General features: G+C 49.1%; 1 protein-coding gene across 2 annotated transcripts in view; it reads left to right on the forward strand.

The window, feature by feature from the left end:
- LOC121365897 (rho GTPase-activating protein 39-like) overlaps positions 1 to 15,210 on the forward strand; it is a 54,939-nt gene extending 39,729 nt beyond the window's left edge. For both annotated transcript variants that reach the window (XM_041490461.1, XM_041490462.1), the window contains exons 4-10: positions 268 to 814; positions 2,070 to 2,159; positions 8,956 to 9,029; positions 10,781 to 10,980; positions 11,899 to 11,990; positions 12,503 to 12,672; positions 13,068 to 15,210. In XM_041490461.1, coding sequence (XP_041346395.1) covers positions 268 to 814; positions 2,070 to 2,159; positions 8,956 to 9,029; positions 10,781 to 10,980; positions 11,899 to 11,990; positions 12,503 to 12,672; positions 13,068 to 13,262 — 1,368 coding nt within the window. In that variant the 3' untranslated portion in view covers positions 13,263 to 15,210. The remainder of the gene's footprint in view (positions 1 to 267; positions 815 to 2,069; positions 2,160 to 8,955; positions 9,030 to 10,780; positions 10,981 to 11,898; positions 11,991 to 12,502; positions 12,673 to 13,067) is intronic.
- The last annotated feature ends 3,436 nt before the right edge of the window (positions 15,211 to 18,646 follow it).

Consider the following 18,646-nt stretch of genomic DNA (forward strand, 5'->3'; position numbering starts at 1 on the left):
CTGTAAACTCGGCGACAGCTGGGACACTCAACCCTGTTGCTCCAGATCCCAGCACTTCCCTTAGTGACAGCATTAGTGTGTGGCTGTGAGAGCCAGGCTCTTTCAGAACTACAGGTGTTATTCACCAATTCTACATGTACCAAGTCATGTTTGTACAGATTCACCACTGTGCAGTTGCTGGCAGCTTCATGTCTTGCTGTGGATAATTTTTCTAGCTGGATAAGGAGTCACCTAAGCTGCTTTTAACGTGTCTATTCTTCTTTGCAGCCTGAGACCATAGAGCTGGAGACCAAGCAGGAGGGCAGTAGCCAGCGTGGTGGCTGTGTGGGATGCCATTTCCCTTACAACACCCTACGGAAGCCCATCTCTCAGAGCAGCATGGTGGACTGGGCTTCTAAAAACCTGAACATGCACACGCAAGGCATCTTCCGACGAAGGATCTCCATCTCCAACATGCTGTCCTGGAATGGCGGCTCCATTAAAAAGCCAATGCTCATCACTAGCAACCGGACCATCAAAAAAGAGGCGTGTGAGATGTTCAAACTGGTGCAGAGCTACATGGGAGATCGTCAGACTCGCATGGACCGCAATCACGTGGCATTGGTCACAGTCACCAAATGCTGGAGCATGCAAGGCCTACGGGATGAGCTCTACATACAGCTGATCCGGCAGACAACAGATAACATGTGCTACCGAAGCCTGGCATGGGGCTGGGAATTGATGGCCATCAGTCTGGCCTTTTTTTCCCCATCACCCAAATTTCAGTCTTACCTGGAAGGTTACATTTACCGCCACCTTGACAGTGATGAAAAGAGTAAGTGCCTCATGCACCTCGTCTGTATGCAGCAGCATCTTGGTGGGTTGTGACACATAGTCAAGGTTGTCTGGGTTTTAAAAGTACAGCTAGTGCTGTGGGCTCTGTCAGTGAGAGCACAGTGTGTTGTCTGTGTTCACCTTTCAGTGGTGGGATGAAGCTGCCCCCAGCTTGTTTCTGGAAAAGAAATGCGATCCCCAGACTGTGCTCACCTCACCCATCAGCACTGAAATGAGCTGATGTAAACCCTCCAAAGGCAGAGCTTTGCTGGGCTCTCTGATGACATAATTTACTTTTAAGTTCCTTGAAGCTGGCCAAAAAAAAAGGATTGTTAGTATCTAAGTTTTTAAGGGAGCCATCACAGACACTGAGAACAGACCTTGGCTGTTTGGGGATCCTGAAGAACGCAGGCTTTTAGTGTGAAGAGATGCAATTTATCTGTCTTTCAGAAGTTTGGGGACCAGCCCAGCTTATATTCTGTTATTACCCCAATTTTAAATTGCTGTAGCATCTGGTTGGGGGGGGCAGGCATGAAGAAAAGAAAAAAAAGCTAAGTACCAGCCTGGAGAGTATTAACTAGTATTTATTGGCTTATTTCCCACTATTTCAGCTGCACTCACTGTGTCTTGTCCAGTCTCAGGCTAGAACCAGACACCTGTTTTCCCCTTGATCTCTGGGGATCTGCTGTGTTTGAAGCCCCCCCAGGTCTCCAGGATGGCTACAGGAATTCTGCCTCAGCCCCCCTCTGCCCCTGCTCATGAGCATGGTGGCAGAGATTGGACCAAGGGGCAAGTGGTACAATGGCAATATTTGCCTTCTTTTTTTTATGATTATAGCCTTAATGTGGGATTTCTTCACTGAACTGCCAGGTGTGCAGCACTAGTTTGGGTTTTATAAAGATTTTCAGCCATTGTCACTTCTGTTCAAAACCATTCCCTCCAGCTGTGCTTTGCCCAGAATGCCGGCAACAAGGAGGAGTACTCTGAGATATTGAGAAGATGGTTTTTTGCTGGTGTTTAGGCAGGAAGTTTATTTAGGTATGAACTTTTCAACTGTTTGGCCATTTGGAGAAGCTGAATGATGTTCTGAGCCTCTCATTCAGGTTCATTGGGAGCTGGCTCAGGTGCAGGACCTTTCCCCTGACAGAGCTTCTTATGCTGCAGTCAGGCTGGCTGCCATATCTAAGCGCAATTCTGTATTTTGGTATTTTAGTATATACCACATTATTAATCCAGACCCTCTTCTGAATTTTCAGTTGCCCAGCACATCAAGGAGCTTGTGGATCTGAAAAACAAGAAGATCACAAAATCCAGGAAAAAGAGGAAACAAAATACAGAGGATGAAGGTAGGGAAAGGCACAGGGAGCTGAGAGAGAGGTTTACACTGACTTTGGGCAGGTGGCAATGCTGAGCTCTGCTGAAAATCAGACCATTTCTTTAAGTACAGAGACTTGGATTTGGGAGAATTTATCTGGTGGCAGGCTGGTGTTCAAGGTTAGACCAGAGCCTGGATTAGCAGTGTGAGTGGCAGCTGGGCTGCATTTGGGGCAGGAGGGGGCCCTTCCAGTCACAATTGTGCAAGTTGTGTCAGGGATTTTAAGTTGTATACAGACCTGGAGCTGTAATTCCTCTGATCTGTGCATGCCACATTTCCTGGAGCATATTCTGGTGCTAGAAGCCATATGAGCCAGTGTGTTGAAAAGAACCTGTCTCAGTTGTTTTAATGGATTTTGTAAATCGCTGCCTAACCTGAGGCTCTTCCTAGAGGGTGCTGGTACCTGGTGAAGGACACTGCCTTTTTCTCTTCAGAACTGGCTGACACACTTTCTGAGCTCTGCAGCCCAGGGCTTGCCCTGACATCTGGGTGGAATTGGAATGAACAAGAGCTTGTATATTCCTTCGGACTTAGTTTAATTGCTGGCTGCAGGATAACACTTTATTTGGCTAAAGCCTTACTAGACAAAGTCCATTCAATATTTTTTATATTGCTTTCAGGAAACTTCAGTTAGCCCTGTGAACTCCTCTCAGGCAGCAGTTTATATCAAGTAGCTTCAGTGTTTTTAGTCTGTGAGAGCTGGAGTCCAGCTTCCTGCATTCCTGAGCCCTCCCTGACACCAGCAGACAGCTGCTGCCTGTGGTGGCTTCACCGTGTCATTGCTGTGTCACCCTGTTTCATGGGGCAGCTGCAAGTCAAGGGTAGGGCTGAGGACAGCCTTGCATTAACAGTGTTCATTGTTTCTCTGTCTGTGGTGGGATTCAGAGCAGAGACTTGCAATTGCATGGAAGGATTATGTTTTTGGTAGGGATATGTGTTTTTTCTTTCCTGTTCAGGCCCAGGAGAGTTCAGACCATTCTGAACCTTTGAAAATTCATTTTGCTTGTGCTTCGAGGGACTAAGATATCTTTATGAGACAACTCCATGGAGATTGTTCTGTTCAGCCCGGCATGCTGACTGTGGGCTGAGCAGGGTGTTCTGTGCAATTACGTGTCTAAATTGCGTGTGCTGGAGATGTACTTAGGAAAACAGATGTAGTTTTTACCTAAAAACAAACATTAAAGTTTTAAAAAAATACAAACAAAAACAAACATCAGCAGTTAGACTCTTTGTAGGCCCCTTCCAACTCAGGATTTTCTATGTTGCCTCTGATACATATTTTTATATATATATATATATGAAATGTTACGAAAAAGGCATGCCAGGATGACTTTATAAAGTTTCCAGAAGGAAGCACTTGAAAGTCAGCTGTGCCTGTGTGGCCTTAGTTGGGGCTCTGGTGACAGGTCACACACACTTTCACAGAATCACGGAACCACTAAGGTTGGAAAAATCCTCTAAAGTAATTGAGTCCAACTGTTCCCACAACACTCTCAAGGCCACCATCAAATTATGTCCCCAGGTGCCACATCCATACATTTTCTTAATACTTCCAAGGATGGAGGTTCCACCACTGCCCTGTGCAGCCTGTGTTCCAATGCCTAATTACCATTGCAATGAAGAAATTTTCTCTTCTCTCCAATCTAAATGTGCCCTGGCGCAGCTTGAGGCTGTGTACTCCTCTGTCTTTGTGGCCCAGGAGGCTGCTCTGGCAGGGACCAGGCTATGAGTTGTTCTGCAGGGATTCAACAGCGGAGGCAGCAGGGCAGCTCACTCAAAACAGCTTTTTTGCAGTGACTGAAACTCTGAGGACTTTTCCTAGAGACTGACCTCAGAATTGCACCTGAAGTAAGGGGGAATCTTGCAGGAACATACCAGGCTCTCTCTGCTGGCTGGAAAGGTCAGTTTTTCCCTAGAATACCTACTTCTGTTTGACCAGCCCTGCTTTCCAGATGTGTGAGGGGTGGGTAGGATGCACCTGAAGCTGCAAGGCTGTTGTGAGAAGTTTCTTGGTGGCTCTGAAATACTGATGCTTATGGATGCTGTAACATCAGTTTAGCAGAGAAATCCATAAGGAAATCAAATGTACTGACTTCAGTCAGAACTGAATAGAAGATAAGTAGGCATCTATGTAAGTCTTTCAGTGAAAAGTTGAGTTGAAGCACTGATTCCCCACACATGCACACATACTCCTTTCAGTCCAGAAGCTCATAGGTGAGTAAATATTTACCACCTGACATATACCCAGAGAAGGAATTCTGAAGTTTCCCACACTGAACCTCTGCAGTATTCATCTTCTAGCTTAATTCTCTGTGAGTAAATGAAATGCAAATGTGATGCAAGGTCTTTTCATGCATGAATAACCTGTTGGCAGGCAGAAGAATAATGGGTAGGAATAAATGCTGTGTTTTCAGAAGGAGGATTGTCTGCTGATCCCACAGGAATGTAAGCTGGTCTGTGGGTTTATACAAGGAGACAAATCATGAGCTGACAGCTCAGTGTTGATAGAAAATTGTTAACAGCTATAAAAATTAAGGGTGCAGAGGGATCTGGCGAGGGTGACAAACAGAGTGATCAAGCAACAGAGAATATTGTGTCACCAAAAGCAATGTTTTTTACATGGGGGAGAGGTCCCTGACTGCAAGTGCAGGGCGAGGCCCCAGTTGAGCCTTTTTGAGGAGGGAAAGATATATTCCAGCTTCTATATGAATTTCCAGAAACACATACACATTGCTGGGAAGTGGTCAGAAACCAAAAGAGGGGTCAGGAGCTTGCAGGGAAGGACAAGAGAGCAAAGCAGCATTTGGCTGTAGTTGTGCTGTGCCTACTCTGGATGTCCTGCCCAGGGTCTCTCCAAGGCTGATGAGTGAGGCAGGGGAGGTGACGTGAGCTGGATGTGGAAGGGGGAAGAGGGGATACGGTCAGTGGGATGAAAGAAATTTAAGATTACCTAGGGAAAGCAAGAAGAAAATTTCTCACTGTGTGCCATAGCAGAGCTGAAAGCTGCCTGGTTTTTGTGTTGGGCAGCAGGCTCAGGAATGGTCTGTCCTGAAGCACAGCATGAAATCCCAAAGGGCCAGCACGTTGTTCAGATTGCTGCGACCTTCCCGAAAAAGCATCTTGAAAAAGACACCTCAGGGGCACAGGCACGTCTGTGCTCACGCCGGCTGATTTCAGCTCTTCTGTGATCCGGGCGACACAGAAGGACACTTGGGATCTTCATGTGGGTTCCAAGGAGAGCCTTGATTGAGCTTCTTCCTCAAAGGGATCCAGGGATGAGGAGCCGCTCAGACAGGGAAAGCAGGGTTTTACATAGGGATCTTGGGGGGTGGGGCAGAACACCAGGGCCAATGGGCTGAGGGTGCAGGGATGGAGCGAGTGGGAAAGGCCAATGAGATACATTGAATCTGCATGTCACAGCAAGGCATGCTGGGAGGAGCTTTTTTCCTCACCATAACAAGGGTGGTTGTGGCTTGAGGGGTTTTCTGTCCAGGGGGATATTGTGGGTTCTTTCCCTGTTGGCCCACCAGCCTCCACAGTTCAGAATGTAAAGAGGTTTAGAAAGAAATGGGACAAATGCAAAGAAAAGAGGTCTGTCTCTTGATGGTTAATGGTCCAGGTACAACTCTGCCTTAGGGTATTGCCCACCTGCTGTTAGCTAGGATTTTTCTGAAGAGAGATACTAATTTTTAAGACATCCTGTATCTGTTTCTTATCTTGGTGACAGGTGCAGGCTGCTTGCTTGTCTGGCTGATGAACATGGCATTTCCCATACAGGGAATGGTGATTGAGAAGCATTGTTGGGATGTAGAAGGAAGCACTGGTGGTGTGAGAAAGAAGAGCTAAAGCAGTGCTGTAAAATGGGGGATCCCTGGGCAGATCTAAGCCAGGAGAGCAACACTGCTGGTGCCAAGCCCAGCTTACCTGCTCAGGAGCACATACCCCTGTGCTATAGAGTGCAGTGAGGTGGGATTCTGGTCTGAGAACCTGCTCTGGCTGTGCCAGGCTGAGATCCAAAAGGCTGTGGTAGATCAGAGGAATATCCAGACAACAGCTTCTCTAGTGCTAAAATACATATTCTATGGCCAGGTCCTAAATCCACACTGTTTGGTGCATTTTTAGGACTTTTTTTTGCAGGAAAGCATTTAAGTCTGTTCCAGAAGGTATGTTCCTGCACGTACCTGGTCTGGATTTTAACTTTTCTAAAAGGAGATGTTCTTTAAGCTGCTGTCCATATGTGTTTCTAGGCTGGCATATGAAGAAATATTTTCCTTTCAAAACTATTTTTCACTGTGTGGGCTGTTAGTAGTCGTTCCTGAGCTCCTGTGATACCATAGGGAATAACAGATCATCTTGGATTTCTTAGATTAATTATCTGTTACAGAAGTGGAATTGCCTTCAGGATTAGCCCTTTACAGGTAGTGCAGATGAAGCTGCCCAGCCCTGCACCAAGAGACAGGAGCTGGGCTGTGGAGGGAGTACCTGGTCCACATGTTTGGAAATGTCAGCGTGCATGATGAGCTCAGTGCTGGGAGTCAGTCTCCAGCTGAGTGTTCTGAAAGCAGCAGATGGTTGGGACAAGTTGCTGGTTTGGAAAAGCTGAGGCTAAAGCTAAATTCTACTCCTCTCCCTCATGTTCCTTCCTGCAGCTCAGTGGGTGCCTCCTGGCATCTCTGTCTCTCTCTCTATTGTTGCCCATCCCACTTTGCACATGCTCTGGGGCCAGGAGCACTTGTGTTGGGGCAGGGAGGCTGCCTGGGAGCCATTGCTCTGTTCCCTCTGGGATGAGTGCTGCTCACCCTGTTCCTCGGGGCTCCTGCCTCTTTTTTGGCCGTTGAGGTCTATGGACAGTAACTCCTCCATCCTCTTGTGCATGCAGCAAGTTTATTTTTCAGTTACTTAAATTTGGTCAGCTTCACGTGTGACCCTAACGCCCCCATTGGGACAGAGGCTGCAGCATGGTTGTCATGGGAGCAGGAGGCCTCGCTGCAGAAAGTGCTGGAAGTAGATTTTAGGCTTTTTCTGGGACTGGGGAGCTTCCTGGGAAAGTACAAAATAGGCTGCCCATGCATCAGCCATACAGAATCTGCAGGACACCAGTTTCTTTTGCAAACATGGTTAAGCTTTTAGGGTGATTATGTGTTTCATGGTCTAAATACAGTGTGAAAAAATATTTCTTATTATTAGTTTTGAATGTGCTGTCTCCTGCAAAACTGCTGGGATGCAGAGACACAGTCCAGCTTCATCCCCTTCCCCTCTGAGAAGGGTGACACCTCACTTCGGGGTGTGTCTCACATTGGACAGCAGAAGCTGTAACCTGGGATAGTGAAGCATCACAGGGCATCTCATTTGATTTGTTTCCTTTTAATCCTTAGATATTCCCAGTGTAAGTCATGCGTAGGGTTAGCAGGATTTTTGCTTACAATGAATATTTTGCTTTAGATATTCCCTAGAGAGAAATTCCCAAAACTGGCTTTGCTTCCCATTGCCTGTGGGAGATGGGAATGCTGTTGTACCTCTTCTGGTATGGCTCCAGTGGTGTGGAGAACAGCCGTGAGGCAGATTGATGGAGGCAGGAAGTGCTTGTTTCATCAAGAGGAGCCAAGGACTGTGGTTTATGTGCTGGCTGAGAGGACAACACATCTCCCACCTCTGTGAATTGTTCTGCTTGGGAAGAGTTTGTCCTCCCTCTGCATTAAGAGGATTTGAAGACCTCCAAGCTCCCAGTCAGCATACCTAAGCCACAGGGGGTGTGAAAGGCTGATGTGAAATGCACAGCGTCTGACTAGAATGTAGACTTTGACAACCACAAGTATTTGAACTGTGATGCAAGTTTTGGGCCTGGCAAGGAATCAGATAGGGCAGATCTATTCACTGCTTGCAGTGAGCAGTTTTGGGTTTTACTTGGACAAGAGTAGAAGGCCAGCGGTTTTGGAAGAACTCTCAGCAATCAGTGCTCTGTCATTGCAAACATTTCTCTTGGTGTCAGGGGGGGATTATCTCTGTGAATCGTGGCTTGCACTTGCCTTCAGAGTACTCTGAACCAAGCACAAACAGAGCAGGTGCTCTTGTGGAGGGCAGCAGCTTTTGAGGTGCAGTTCCCAGGCTTTGGTGTGTCCCATTTTCCTTGTCTCACAGAGCATGCCTGAGCTGCATGGTACAAGCTTGGGTTGGAGAAGGTTGCAGGCAGGAGCATGAGGAAGCCTTCTGCAGGTCCCCGGGAAGATGAGATCCCATCAGCTCCCCACGCATCTTCTGGTGTCCTGAGGTCACTGTTGGTGCTGCCACTCTATCCCCACACACCTGACTCTACTGCTCCTCTCTCCCTAGCAAAGGAATCGAAGTTCTCGAATAATAAACAACCTTGGCTGTGCCCGCCAGGCTGGGGCCCGGGCATGTGTGTGTGCCCAGGCTGTGAATGCTGAATTGGTGCCGTGTGTGGAGTCAGGGAGGGCAGGTGCACTCCGGGTGCGAGAGGAGGAGATCTGCAGCAGCAGGGATAGGAGGTGCAAAGCTATGAGCCTTCAGTCAGGAGATGAATCTTTCTAAGCCCAAGCACTGGCATGCACTGACGCTGCCTGCCGTGGGGCTGGGAGACCTTCAGGGCGCTCAGTGCAAGTTATGGCAGTCCCGCCCTGCTGCAGTGGGCTGTGCATTGAGGGGGCTGCTTGTCCAGAATGAGCTGCTGTGCTGGAGCTCTCTGAAGGGCTTCGGTGTGGGGGTGCGTGGCTCTGTGGGTTGACCACTCATTTCCTCTTTCCCACCAGGTCTGCCCATTAGCACCTACGCCAAGTACTGCTACCGGAAGCTCCATAAAGTAGCTGTCACCGGAGGCAAAAAGGTGAGCAGTTGCCCTGACTGCAGGGCCTGGGGGCTGCCTGGGGGACTCTGGTGGTCACCACTGAGTCAGTGATGGGAAATGGAGATAGAGTGAGCAGGGGAGGTTTGCTCAGAGTACATTTCCCCACGAATGTGTGGGAGAGGGCTGCTGTTCTGCCATCCTTCTGGCAGACAGCAGTGCCTGCTGTGCAAGCAGCTGCATGGCTGCCTGCTTCCTGACCTCAGGGACAAAGACATACCCAACACGTACCTGTTTCCAAGGTAAAAGGAGCTGTCTGTGCAGGGGATACTCATCATTTTGTTTCTTCAGGTGAGGGAAGAGTCTCCCTTTGCACTGAGAGCTTATATGGGCTGTATCTTGCAGCTGGTTTACTGCGGAGTTGTTCATTCCCAGTTCACACAGTCATACAGCAGAGATGGCTGGTGCAGAGGGGAGTCTGTGCTCTGTGTTACCTGAAAATCTTCCTTTCTTCCCTCTGCACAGTTCTGCCTGTGGCCATGAAAAGTGGTAGATGGCCTTGGCTTGTCAGTTCTAGGTCACTAAGCCGGATCTGGTCATCAGGGGGTTTTTTTGGACATTCCTTTGGGGCCTCCCTGCCATCTGAACTTTGCGTAGTGAACAAATTAGCTGAAATACCTTGAGAGGGGAGAAGGCTCCTGGCATCCTGCCAGTGGCAGGACAGTGAACACATTGCACACAACTGCAGCCCTGGCCACTGACCCTCAGAGGACTCAGTGGGAGCTTCCCCCTGTCATGTTCCTCACTTGGCTGCAGGATCCCTGCTGAAGGTCACTGTGCTGGGCAGCCTGTTCCCCCTGCGACGGCTCTGTGCTTTTCCAAACTGCTGCCACAGGACATTCAAAACCCCTTTTAAGTGTTGGTATTTGTCAGAAGCAGCAGGTACCAATGCTCACTTCTCAGGTTTTAGCACCTCTGAGAGCAAAGCTTTCCCTGGAATTGGAAATACCTGGAATTCCCATCTCCAAAAGACTGTTTTACACCTGTCCATAGTAAGCACTCATCTGATGCTGCGTTGGGGTATAGGTGCCCTCTGCTAACCTTACCACAGCCGGGGCTGGGCTGGGCTCCACTCCATACTGCCTGCTCCAGCAGGTGGAGTGTTGCTGACTCTCTGTGTGTTGAGACACAAGGCTTGACTCCATTTCAGAAGGCTGATTTATTATGTTAAATATTATATTAAAATACTACATTAAGACTATACTAAAGAACAGAGAGATCAGAAGGCTACAACAAGAATAGAACAGAATAGAATAACAAAATCCTGTGACTGCTCACAGCCTTGGCACAGGTGGCTGTGATTGGTCATCAGTGGAAAACAATCCACATGGACCAATCCCAGCTGCACCTGTTGTATTCCACAGCAGCAGATAGTAATTGTTTACATTTCTCTCCTGAGGCTCCTCAGCTTCTCAGGAGAGGAAAAATCCCAGCAAAGGATTTTTCATAATATCATAGCTACAGTGGAGCTCCAGCCAGAGCAGTCCCCTTGCTGTGCAAAACACAGCAACAGAATCTCTGCAAAACCAGCCCAAATTCTCCAAAGTGGTCTCCTCTGCTCCTCCTGGGCCTGATGAATAGAACCACCCCTGATTTTAGGCAGCAGAACAAGAACCATGCTGCCAGGAGGCTGATGAGGTGCCCACATGGAGGGTCAGCCTTCTCTGTCCTGGTCCCTCTTTCTCTGTGGGCTGGCTGTGCCATGGCTGCACTGAGCTTTTCTCTGTCCTCAGGGCCTCCGGAAACCAACAGTGGAAGAGATAACGCATGCCAGGAATGCCATCCTCACTCCGTCACTCTTCGGCAGCTCCCTGGAGGAAATCATGCTGCGGCAGCAGGACATGTACCCAGGGAACAAGCTGCCCTGGGTGCAGACACAGCTATCACAGCAGGTCCTGGCCCTGGGAGGGGAACAGACTGAGGGAATTTTCAGGTGAGCTTTTGGGGTGCTGTGCTGCTTTTGAGCAACCCACATGTCAGTCCTCATAGCCAAGGAGTCAAGATTCACCTTCACATGCTTCCTCTTCCCTAAGAATAGCACTTCACTGTGGACTGGACAAAATCTGACTTTCCTCAGGTTCAGGAATCACCTCTTGTAGTATCGTTAGCCAGCTGGCATGTGTTAGCACAGAGGGAACTGGTGTAGGTGTGACTTAGCTATGTGGTCAGCTCATCCCCAGGCAGGGCGATGAGCTTTCATCAGATTTGGCAATGGTGGTTAGCCGGTGTAGGGAAGGGAGGAGCTCTGGTGTCCTGACAGAGCCCCTCATCTAATGTGGCACATCAGCCATAGTGCTGCACAAGACACAAGGAGTCCAGAGAGACACAGAATCTGTGTGGTGAACACAGGGGATTCTGCTTTGGGTTTGGGTTTTCTGTGTTGTTTTTCTTTGTGTGTGTGGTTTTGTTTTGCACTTAAGATTTGAATTAGTTTTTCAGTAGCTAAACTTAAGATAGTTGTTAAAAGGCTCCACTTTACTTTGTATGGGTAAATTTTTGATAGATAGATAGATAGATAGATGATAGATAGGTGTGTGTGTGCATATATAACTATATTTAGCCAGAGATCTTTGGTCTGAACATGCTGCAAAGAAGCCTAGTTACAGAAAATAATCACTGCTGAGAACAGCAATAGTTGATATCAGAACTAGTTGGAGCCCCCACTTCAAGATGGTGTATAAAAATAAGCACCCCCTTCTCTCTGAGCAACTGCTGCTGTAGCTGCCACTGGTGCCTGAGGCCTTCTCCCTGAGGCCCCAGAAGCAGCTTTGGAGCCATGCTTTGCTGGCCAGCTGCCTCACCAAGCACATTGCCTGGCTCACTCAAAAGGACCTTTTCTGTGCCTCTGCAGGATACCTGGTGACATAGATGAAGTCAATGCATTGAAATTGCAGGTGGATCAGTGGAGAATCCCAAACAGTCTCAGTGACCCCAACATACCAGGTACAGGACTGTTGCAGGTGTGTTGCTGCGGCCCCAGCCACGGTGCGGTGCAGAGGGGGAGAGGCAGGTTCAGGAGCAGCTCAGTGGGTGTGCTGCTGCTTGGGAATGTGTACACAGGCTGTCTGCACTGACTGGGATTTTGTTCTGTGTCTTTTCACTGCCTTTCCAAACACTGCCCATAGAGGAAACACTGGGAGTGGGGAGGAATCTGTGTCTCTGATGCAGTAAGGCTGTGCAAGCTGGGCAGAGTGGTGGCAGTCTTTCAGGACTCCTTGTCCGCTTCTTTAGGCAGCCCCAGAGGTGCTTCCTGGAGGAGCAGGTAGGTAGCAGCCAGTATTTCCCACTAACTGATCTGTTTGGGTGCCTGAGCATTTCAGAGCCAAGACTGAATTAAGGTGAAGCAGCACAAGCACAGAAATCCCTTCTCTGCCATCTCTCTCGCTGCCAAGTTTGCCCCTAAAGGGGGTGGGGAAGTGACCAGAGCTATTCTCATGCTCCTGCTTTCTGCCCAGCCTCTCTCCTCAAGCTCTGGTATCGGGAGCTGGAGGAGCCTGTGATCCCCCAGCAGTTCTACAAAGAGTGTATCAGCAACTATGAGAACCCCGACGCTGCCGTGGCTGTGGTGCAGCTTTTGCCAGAGCTCAACAGACTGGTGCTGTGTTACCTCATACACTTCCTGCAGGTAGGCAGCCCCCACAGCCCTGTACTGGGGCCAGGAGCATGTGAGGCACAGTTAGTGGGACAGCTGTGCTGGGACCATCAGAATGGTTTTAAGACCTCTTATCTGTATTTAAGGTGAGATTGATGGAGGGGTGTTTGCTGGCCTTGTTCCTTATGGAAGCAATAAACCCTGATCCTGATCTTGTAGAGCCTGGGGTTGGTTTCCTGTCTGCCAAGGCTGCTGCTCTGTTGGTATATCAGAGCACAGTGCTCTTCCCTGTGGATGTGTGGCACTTGGGGCACTGTCCTTAAGGCAGGCGTTCTGTCTGCTCTCCTTGCACCTTTTCTTGGACCATGTGTTTGGACTTCCATGCCCTTTTCCACTGCTCCATCTGAATGTGTTCTTGCTATCTGCAGATCTTTGCTCAGCCATCAAATGTGGGCAGAACAAAGATGGATGTGAATAACCTGGCCATGGTGATGGCCCCCAACTGCTTGCGCTGCCAGTCCGACGACCCCCGCGTTATCTTTGAGAACACACGCAAGGAAATGTCTTTTCTCCGCATGCTGATAGTACACTTGGACACGAGTTTCATCAAAGGGCTGGTTTGAGCCACTGGCCCCACGGTGCAAAATGTTGCTCTGAGGAGCTGCTAGATTAAGTCTTCTCCTCTCCACATAGGTTTCTTCTATTGTCCTTCCTGTTGTCATGCCCTGGGTTAGCCCTTCAGCATCTCCCAATATATGATCATAGGACTGGACATTTCTGGAAGGCTTGGTTCTGTCAGCACCAGAAGTCCTTGGGCATGCCAGGTCAGGTTTAGCAGTTCCTGGCCTTTCAGTGTGTGTCAGAGAGAAGCAATCCTCTTCCTGAGAGCCACAAGATTGGGTACTCAGTGAAAGGGCTGTGACATGTGTGAGGAACTGCTACATGGGGCAGTGAGACTCTCCATTTCTCTTCTGGAGGCAGAGTTGGCTTGAGGTAGGAGAACATCACTCCTGTGCTGTGGCATGATCTGGTCCGAGGGAAGGTGCTGCCTCATCAGGAATAATCCTACTACTATGGGGACAGCCTTGTTCACCTCTGCAGACTGTTGGCTGGAGGTGTCAGGGTTGTTCTGACATCCCACAATGCTGTCGGTGGAGGGCTGTGAAGGTGCGGAGGTTCAAGAACTGTAGAGCTGTGCAGCAGCATGTGAGACCAGCCCTGTACTGAGTACCCACCCACACCATGGCACAACAGGAAGGCCACACACCTGACAACAAACAGTTAAATAATCACTTTGGCACACTCTTAATGAGGGCCGTATCTTCTGGAGCAGTGACCCCAGTGGCCTTGCAGCTCCTGTTTGCTACAGACAGCATGAGCTGACACCAGCTTTGCTGAGGAGCACCTGAGCCCATGCTCAGAGAAGCCTTCACAGCTCCAGCTTCTCACACCCACATCCTTCCCAGACCACTCTGCTGGGAACTAAATACCAGTTTGACCCACCCTTCTGGCTCAGCCCAGGTCTAAAGAAAGCCCCCAAGAGTCAGAAGTGCTCCTGTGCTCAGGTACACCCTTCCAGGCAAAGCAGCAGCAGTGCTATGTGCTTGAGAAATGCTGGTACTGCCTGTAGTCAACTGTGGTATCTATACTCTTCCTTTGAGGTGTTTTCCTTGCTGGGGGCGGCAGGTCTGCTGCAAAAAAGTGTGTTTTGGGATTACTGATGCAGTGCTAAGTCTGTCAGTATCATGCAAGGTTGCATTTGTCTTTCTGTATCCCCCTCCCATTCCAGTGGGGACCTGGGATCGTTCTCTCCAGACTGCAGTGGGGAGCTGAGCCCTGCCGACAGTGAGGTTTAGAGCTGATGCCTCCATCAGTACCAGCGTGGGCGTGAGGTGCCATGTGCAGTCTTTCTGAGAGGGTTCCCAGAGCCTATGTTCAGATGAATTTGAATGAACTCCAGAGCAGGAATTCAATTTGTGCCCACCTGAATAAAGGTTCCTCATACCAGATGATTCTGTTGTCAGGAAATCTTTCTCCCTTGTCAAGATTAACTTTGTCAGACATGCCCACGAAATGTGCTAGCATCTGTTTCATGTACACACCCATCTTCATGCTTTGATGCCACCCAGCTTGCTCTGTCCTTCTGTAGTGCTGAACAACTTATTCTTCAGATGTTGAGCTACTGCCCCAGAAGTGAAGAGACAGACAGAGGTTACCAGCTCTGACATGCTGTCCTGAGATTTGAATCGCTGAACAAGCTCAGGCTGTCCTGTTCCCTGCCAAGGGCTGGAGCAGCCATGTGGGACCTGCCCTCATCTTCGGGCTGCAGGTGCCTGTGTCTGTGTCAGGCTTTGCCTGCAGCCACTGCAGTGGTGATCCATGTTACTTCTTGCAGTCAATCAAACCTTAGGCATTTGCTGTTAATAAAAGTGAATTATTCTGGCAAGGGTTATAAAACATGCTCATAAAAGACACTGGATATTATTGTCTTTGCCAACAGATTTGTAAATAAAAATCAGTAAAGTAGCTTTTCCTCTGTTCTAATAATAATAAATACAATCTTCATGGCTATATCTTTTGTGAATTGTCTTTCTTGTGAATTTCTGCAGCACTATTACATCTGGATGGGGCTGCACATTTCAACCTGAATGTCAGTGCTCTTGAGTAAGATTTGAGAATCAGCATGAAGTAAGCACTTGGAAACCATGCTTTGGGCTGGTTCTGTTGTTCTTAATTCTCAGGAAGCTACCAAAGGACACTTAATGAATCTTGGAAGAGAATGGGTTGAAACAGGTAAAAGACAATACTGCTTTACACATATCTTCTGAAGCCTTTCAGGGTCATAAAGGTATGAGAGAAGTTCATGGGCAGTTGGACGGTAAGAGGGATATTCTGCTTGTGTCCCTCCAGCAGCTGTGAGTGCTTTAGGTGCACTGCAGGAGGTGGCCACACAGGCATCCTCTGCATGGCCCCTGCAGGGTCTCTGCTGATGGAGATGTGATTAATTGGGCCGTTAGGCTGACCTGATGGGAACATTTTTATGTTCAGACTGGAGCATTCTCTCATCTTTGCTCATTGGTAGTCCAAGGAACCACTAGGAGCAGCCTGTTGGTGCTTGAGACTGGTGCTGGTTGCACAATGTCGTGGAGCTGCAGGGCAGGTGCTGGCTGTGCTACTTCAGCCACACAGGAATGAGCCCAGGCTCTGGGTTGTGTTGCTGGTGCTCTGGGGCTGGTCACTGTCCTGTCAGACTAGGAAAAGCTGCTGCACTTCAGACAAAGCCAGTGAGGGCTGCTCTGTCACACCAGCAGTTTAGGATCACATATGCTGGCTATACCACTGAGTCTTCCCACCAGTGTGGTGGGTGTAGGACAATGGAGCACAGAAGGAAGACCAGGAACATTGTAACCTCACACAGCCCTTTCCTAGGGTGATATCTGCAGCCCAATTTCTCAGTGTTCCCCAAAGCTTTTCTGTGAAAAGAGCTGATTTTTGCCAAATCAGAAAAGGCCACAAACCAAATGCTTCAGCTCAGGCTCCAAGACTCAGGCTCACTCCTGCAGTCACCATGGCCTGAGACCTGGAACAGTTAAAGCAGTGATGACCAGAGCAGCAGCTGGCCTTGGAACAAGCTTGTGGATTTTCTGGGCTTCCATGAGCAGTGCAGTTGGAGCTGGTGCTAGAGGGCAGCTGGGACACAGCTGCTTGAGAGGAGGCACCAGCGGCTTGCCCACTACCTGCTGCTGGTTGTGGGAGAGTGATGTGTTCCAGTGGGGCCAGCACTCCTGCAGTGCTGGGTGTTCTTGCTTGTGCTGTTGGATTTCTGGCTGGTTTTGAGTCTCCTTTTCACAGAGCCTTACAAGAACTTTTTGCTGTCTGCAAACAGAAATGGTGAAAGCAATTCTGCTCATGGCAGCTGATAGACACCATGTCCTCATGTCTGTTGCCCATGTGCCACCTCAGCTCCTGAAAAGGCTGGGCAGATGTTGGGGATCACAGGTGGATCACCTGTGATCCTAGATTACAAGGCAATATGTATTCTATTTGCCATCTGTTAGAGGTTTGGCAGTTATCTTCTGTTAATTGGGCAGTTTTTCTTCATCTCTTCCACAAACCAGTCCTCCCTCCGGGGAGACACCTGCTGTTAATGGGCTATTGAATGTCACTGCATGACTGATAAGAATTACACTGTCATCAAAAGATGTATGGCCCAGAGGGAGGAGCCAGGCATTCCTAACTGGATATAATCTGAGTTTTTGGGACACCAGATCAGCCTTTCCACTGGATTCCCAGAGCTGCCTTTTCCACTGGATCTTCAGAGGAAGACTACACTCTTCTGCAGGATCACTGCTCCAGCAGAACCACATCTGCTACTCCAGGAGGACTGCAGCCACCATTCCAATTGGGCTGCTACCAACACCCTGACCAACAGGGTGTTGGGTTGTATTCTGACTGTCAGTGGTTTTTCTTTTGTATTATTGCATGTATTTTGGGGTTTTTTTCCCTTTTCCTAATAAATTGTATTTCTGACTTGGAATCTCTTACTGGTGTTGCTTTCAAACCAGAACAGCCTCTCTGTAGGTTCAGCTTGAGATGGAGAAAGGGCTTAGCTTTGGCAGCTGCCTGATGTTTTACAGGACACGGCAATCACAAGGCCACCCCTCCTGGCAGAGAAGTTCCCTTCTGTCTTTCCTCCCCTTGAAAATGTGAAGGGTATCCCTGCCCTTGTCCACTAGAGATACTCCATTTCTTTCTCAAACCAGAGATGTGCAGACATTCTGCCACCTCCTCAAAGCTCCTGGGTAACGAGAGGCCAGTTTTTAGCATAATTGAGGTTTTTAGTCCAATCCTTACATGGAGCTTTGCACTAAATCAGCCCTGTGGGAAGGCAGAGACCAGAGGAATGGGCAGGTCTGCTTCAGGAGCCTTGCAGCACTGGCAGGAGGCAGAGATGGGAGGCTCCCTGTCCTGATGCTGCCCCAATGCTGGTTTGATGTGGGTGCAGCACAGCACTGGCAGATTGAGCAGAACTGGCCCGTGGAGACAGTGCCAAGTTGGGGCTGTGTGGAGCAGGACTGGCTCTGGCACACCCATGGACTGTCTGTGGGACACCCACCAAAAATGAGATGGGAAAAGTTGAATTAGGTACTGAGGTTGCTGCTTTTAGACCTCCTGTTGTCCTATACCATTTGTTAGCCATGACAAATGATGAATGGTGGTAAGAACTGGTTGTGGGTGCAGTGGGCTGGGGAAACCAGCTCAGGTGTCCATCATCCCATGACAAGGGAAGAGGAAGGAGCACGGGTGTTTTGAGTGAGGTGGACCACATAGGGACCTGGCCAGAGTTGAGTGCTTACAGGTAGCCATGCAGGAAAGCTTTTGGGACATATGGAGTCACTCATCAGCTTGACTATTCCTTCCAAAGCAAGGGACACCAGCTGAGGACTCTGTCCAGGCCACAAGGATTTGAACCTGCAACTCCTGCCCCAGCCTCTGCCTGGACCTTCCTCTGTCTCACCACGTAAAGTATCCATTTTGTCTAAAGTGCTTAGTGTTTACAGGTACCCTAAAGGTGTGTGACCTCTGTGGTCAGGGCTGGATGATGTCAGTGGCAGGAATCGAGGCCTGAAGTCATGAAGGTGTTGAGAAGGTCAAGGCTGCTCTTAAAAGCTGCAGCTTCTCCTAGAGGAGAACTCGTGGGTTACGTCAGTTCAGCTCTGCTCAGACACTTTTCTTCCAGCGCTTCTGTGCCACGTCTGGTCTTTTGTTCAGATTGATTACAAGTGAGGCAGGAGACCAGGTGGTCCGTGAGGGATGTAGAGGGTGTGGAATGGAGGAGGGAGCGGGGCCCTTCCTTTTCAGTGAGAGCTGGATTGCCTCAGCTGCCTTGCAGCAGGCTTCCTTGAAATGGCATGGCCTTGGTGCCTGCTGGGGAAGACAAAGGCACTGTAACCACAAACAGTCCCCAGATGTCTCCGTCTCTCTGGGTGCCTCTCAGGAACCCCGG

The sequence above is a fragment of the Pyrgilauda ruficollis genome, unplaced genomic scaffold, assembly GCF_017590135.1.
Source record: "Pyrgilauda ruficollis isolate IOZ18807 unplaced genomic scaffold, ASM1759013v1 scaffold123, whole genome shotgun sequence".
Classification (NCBI taxonomy): Eukaryota; Metazoa; Chordata; class Aves; order Passeriformes; family Passeridae; genus Pyrgilauda; species Pyrgilauda ruficollis.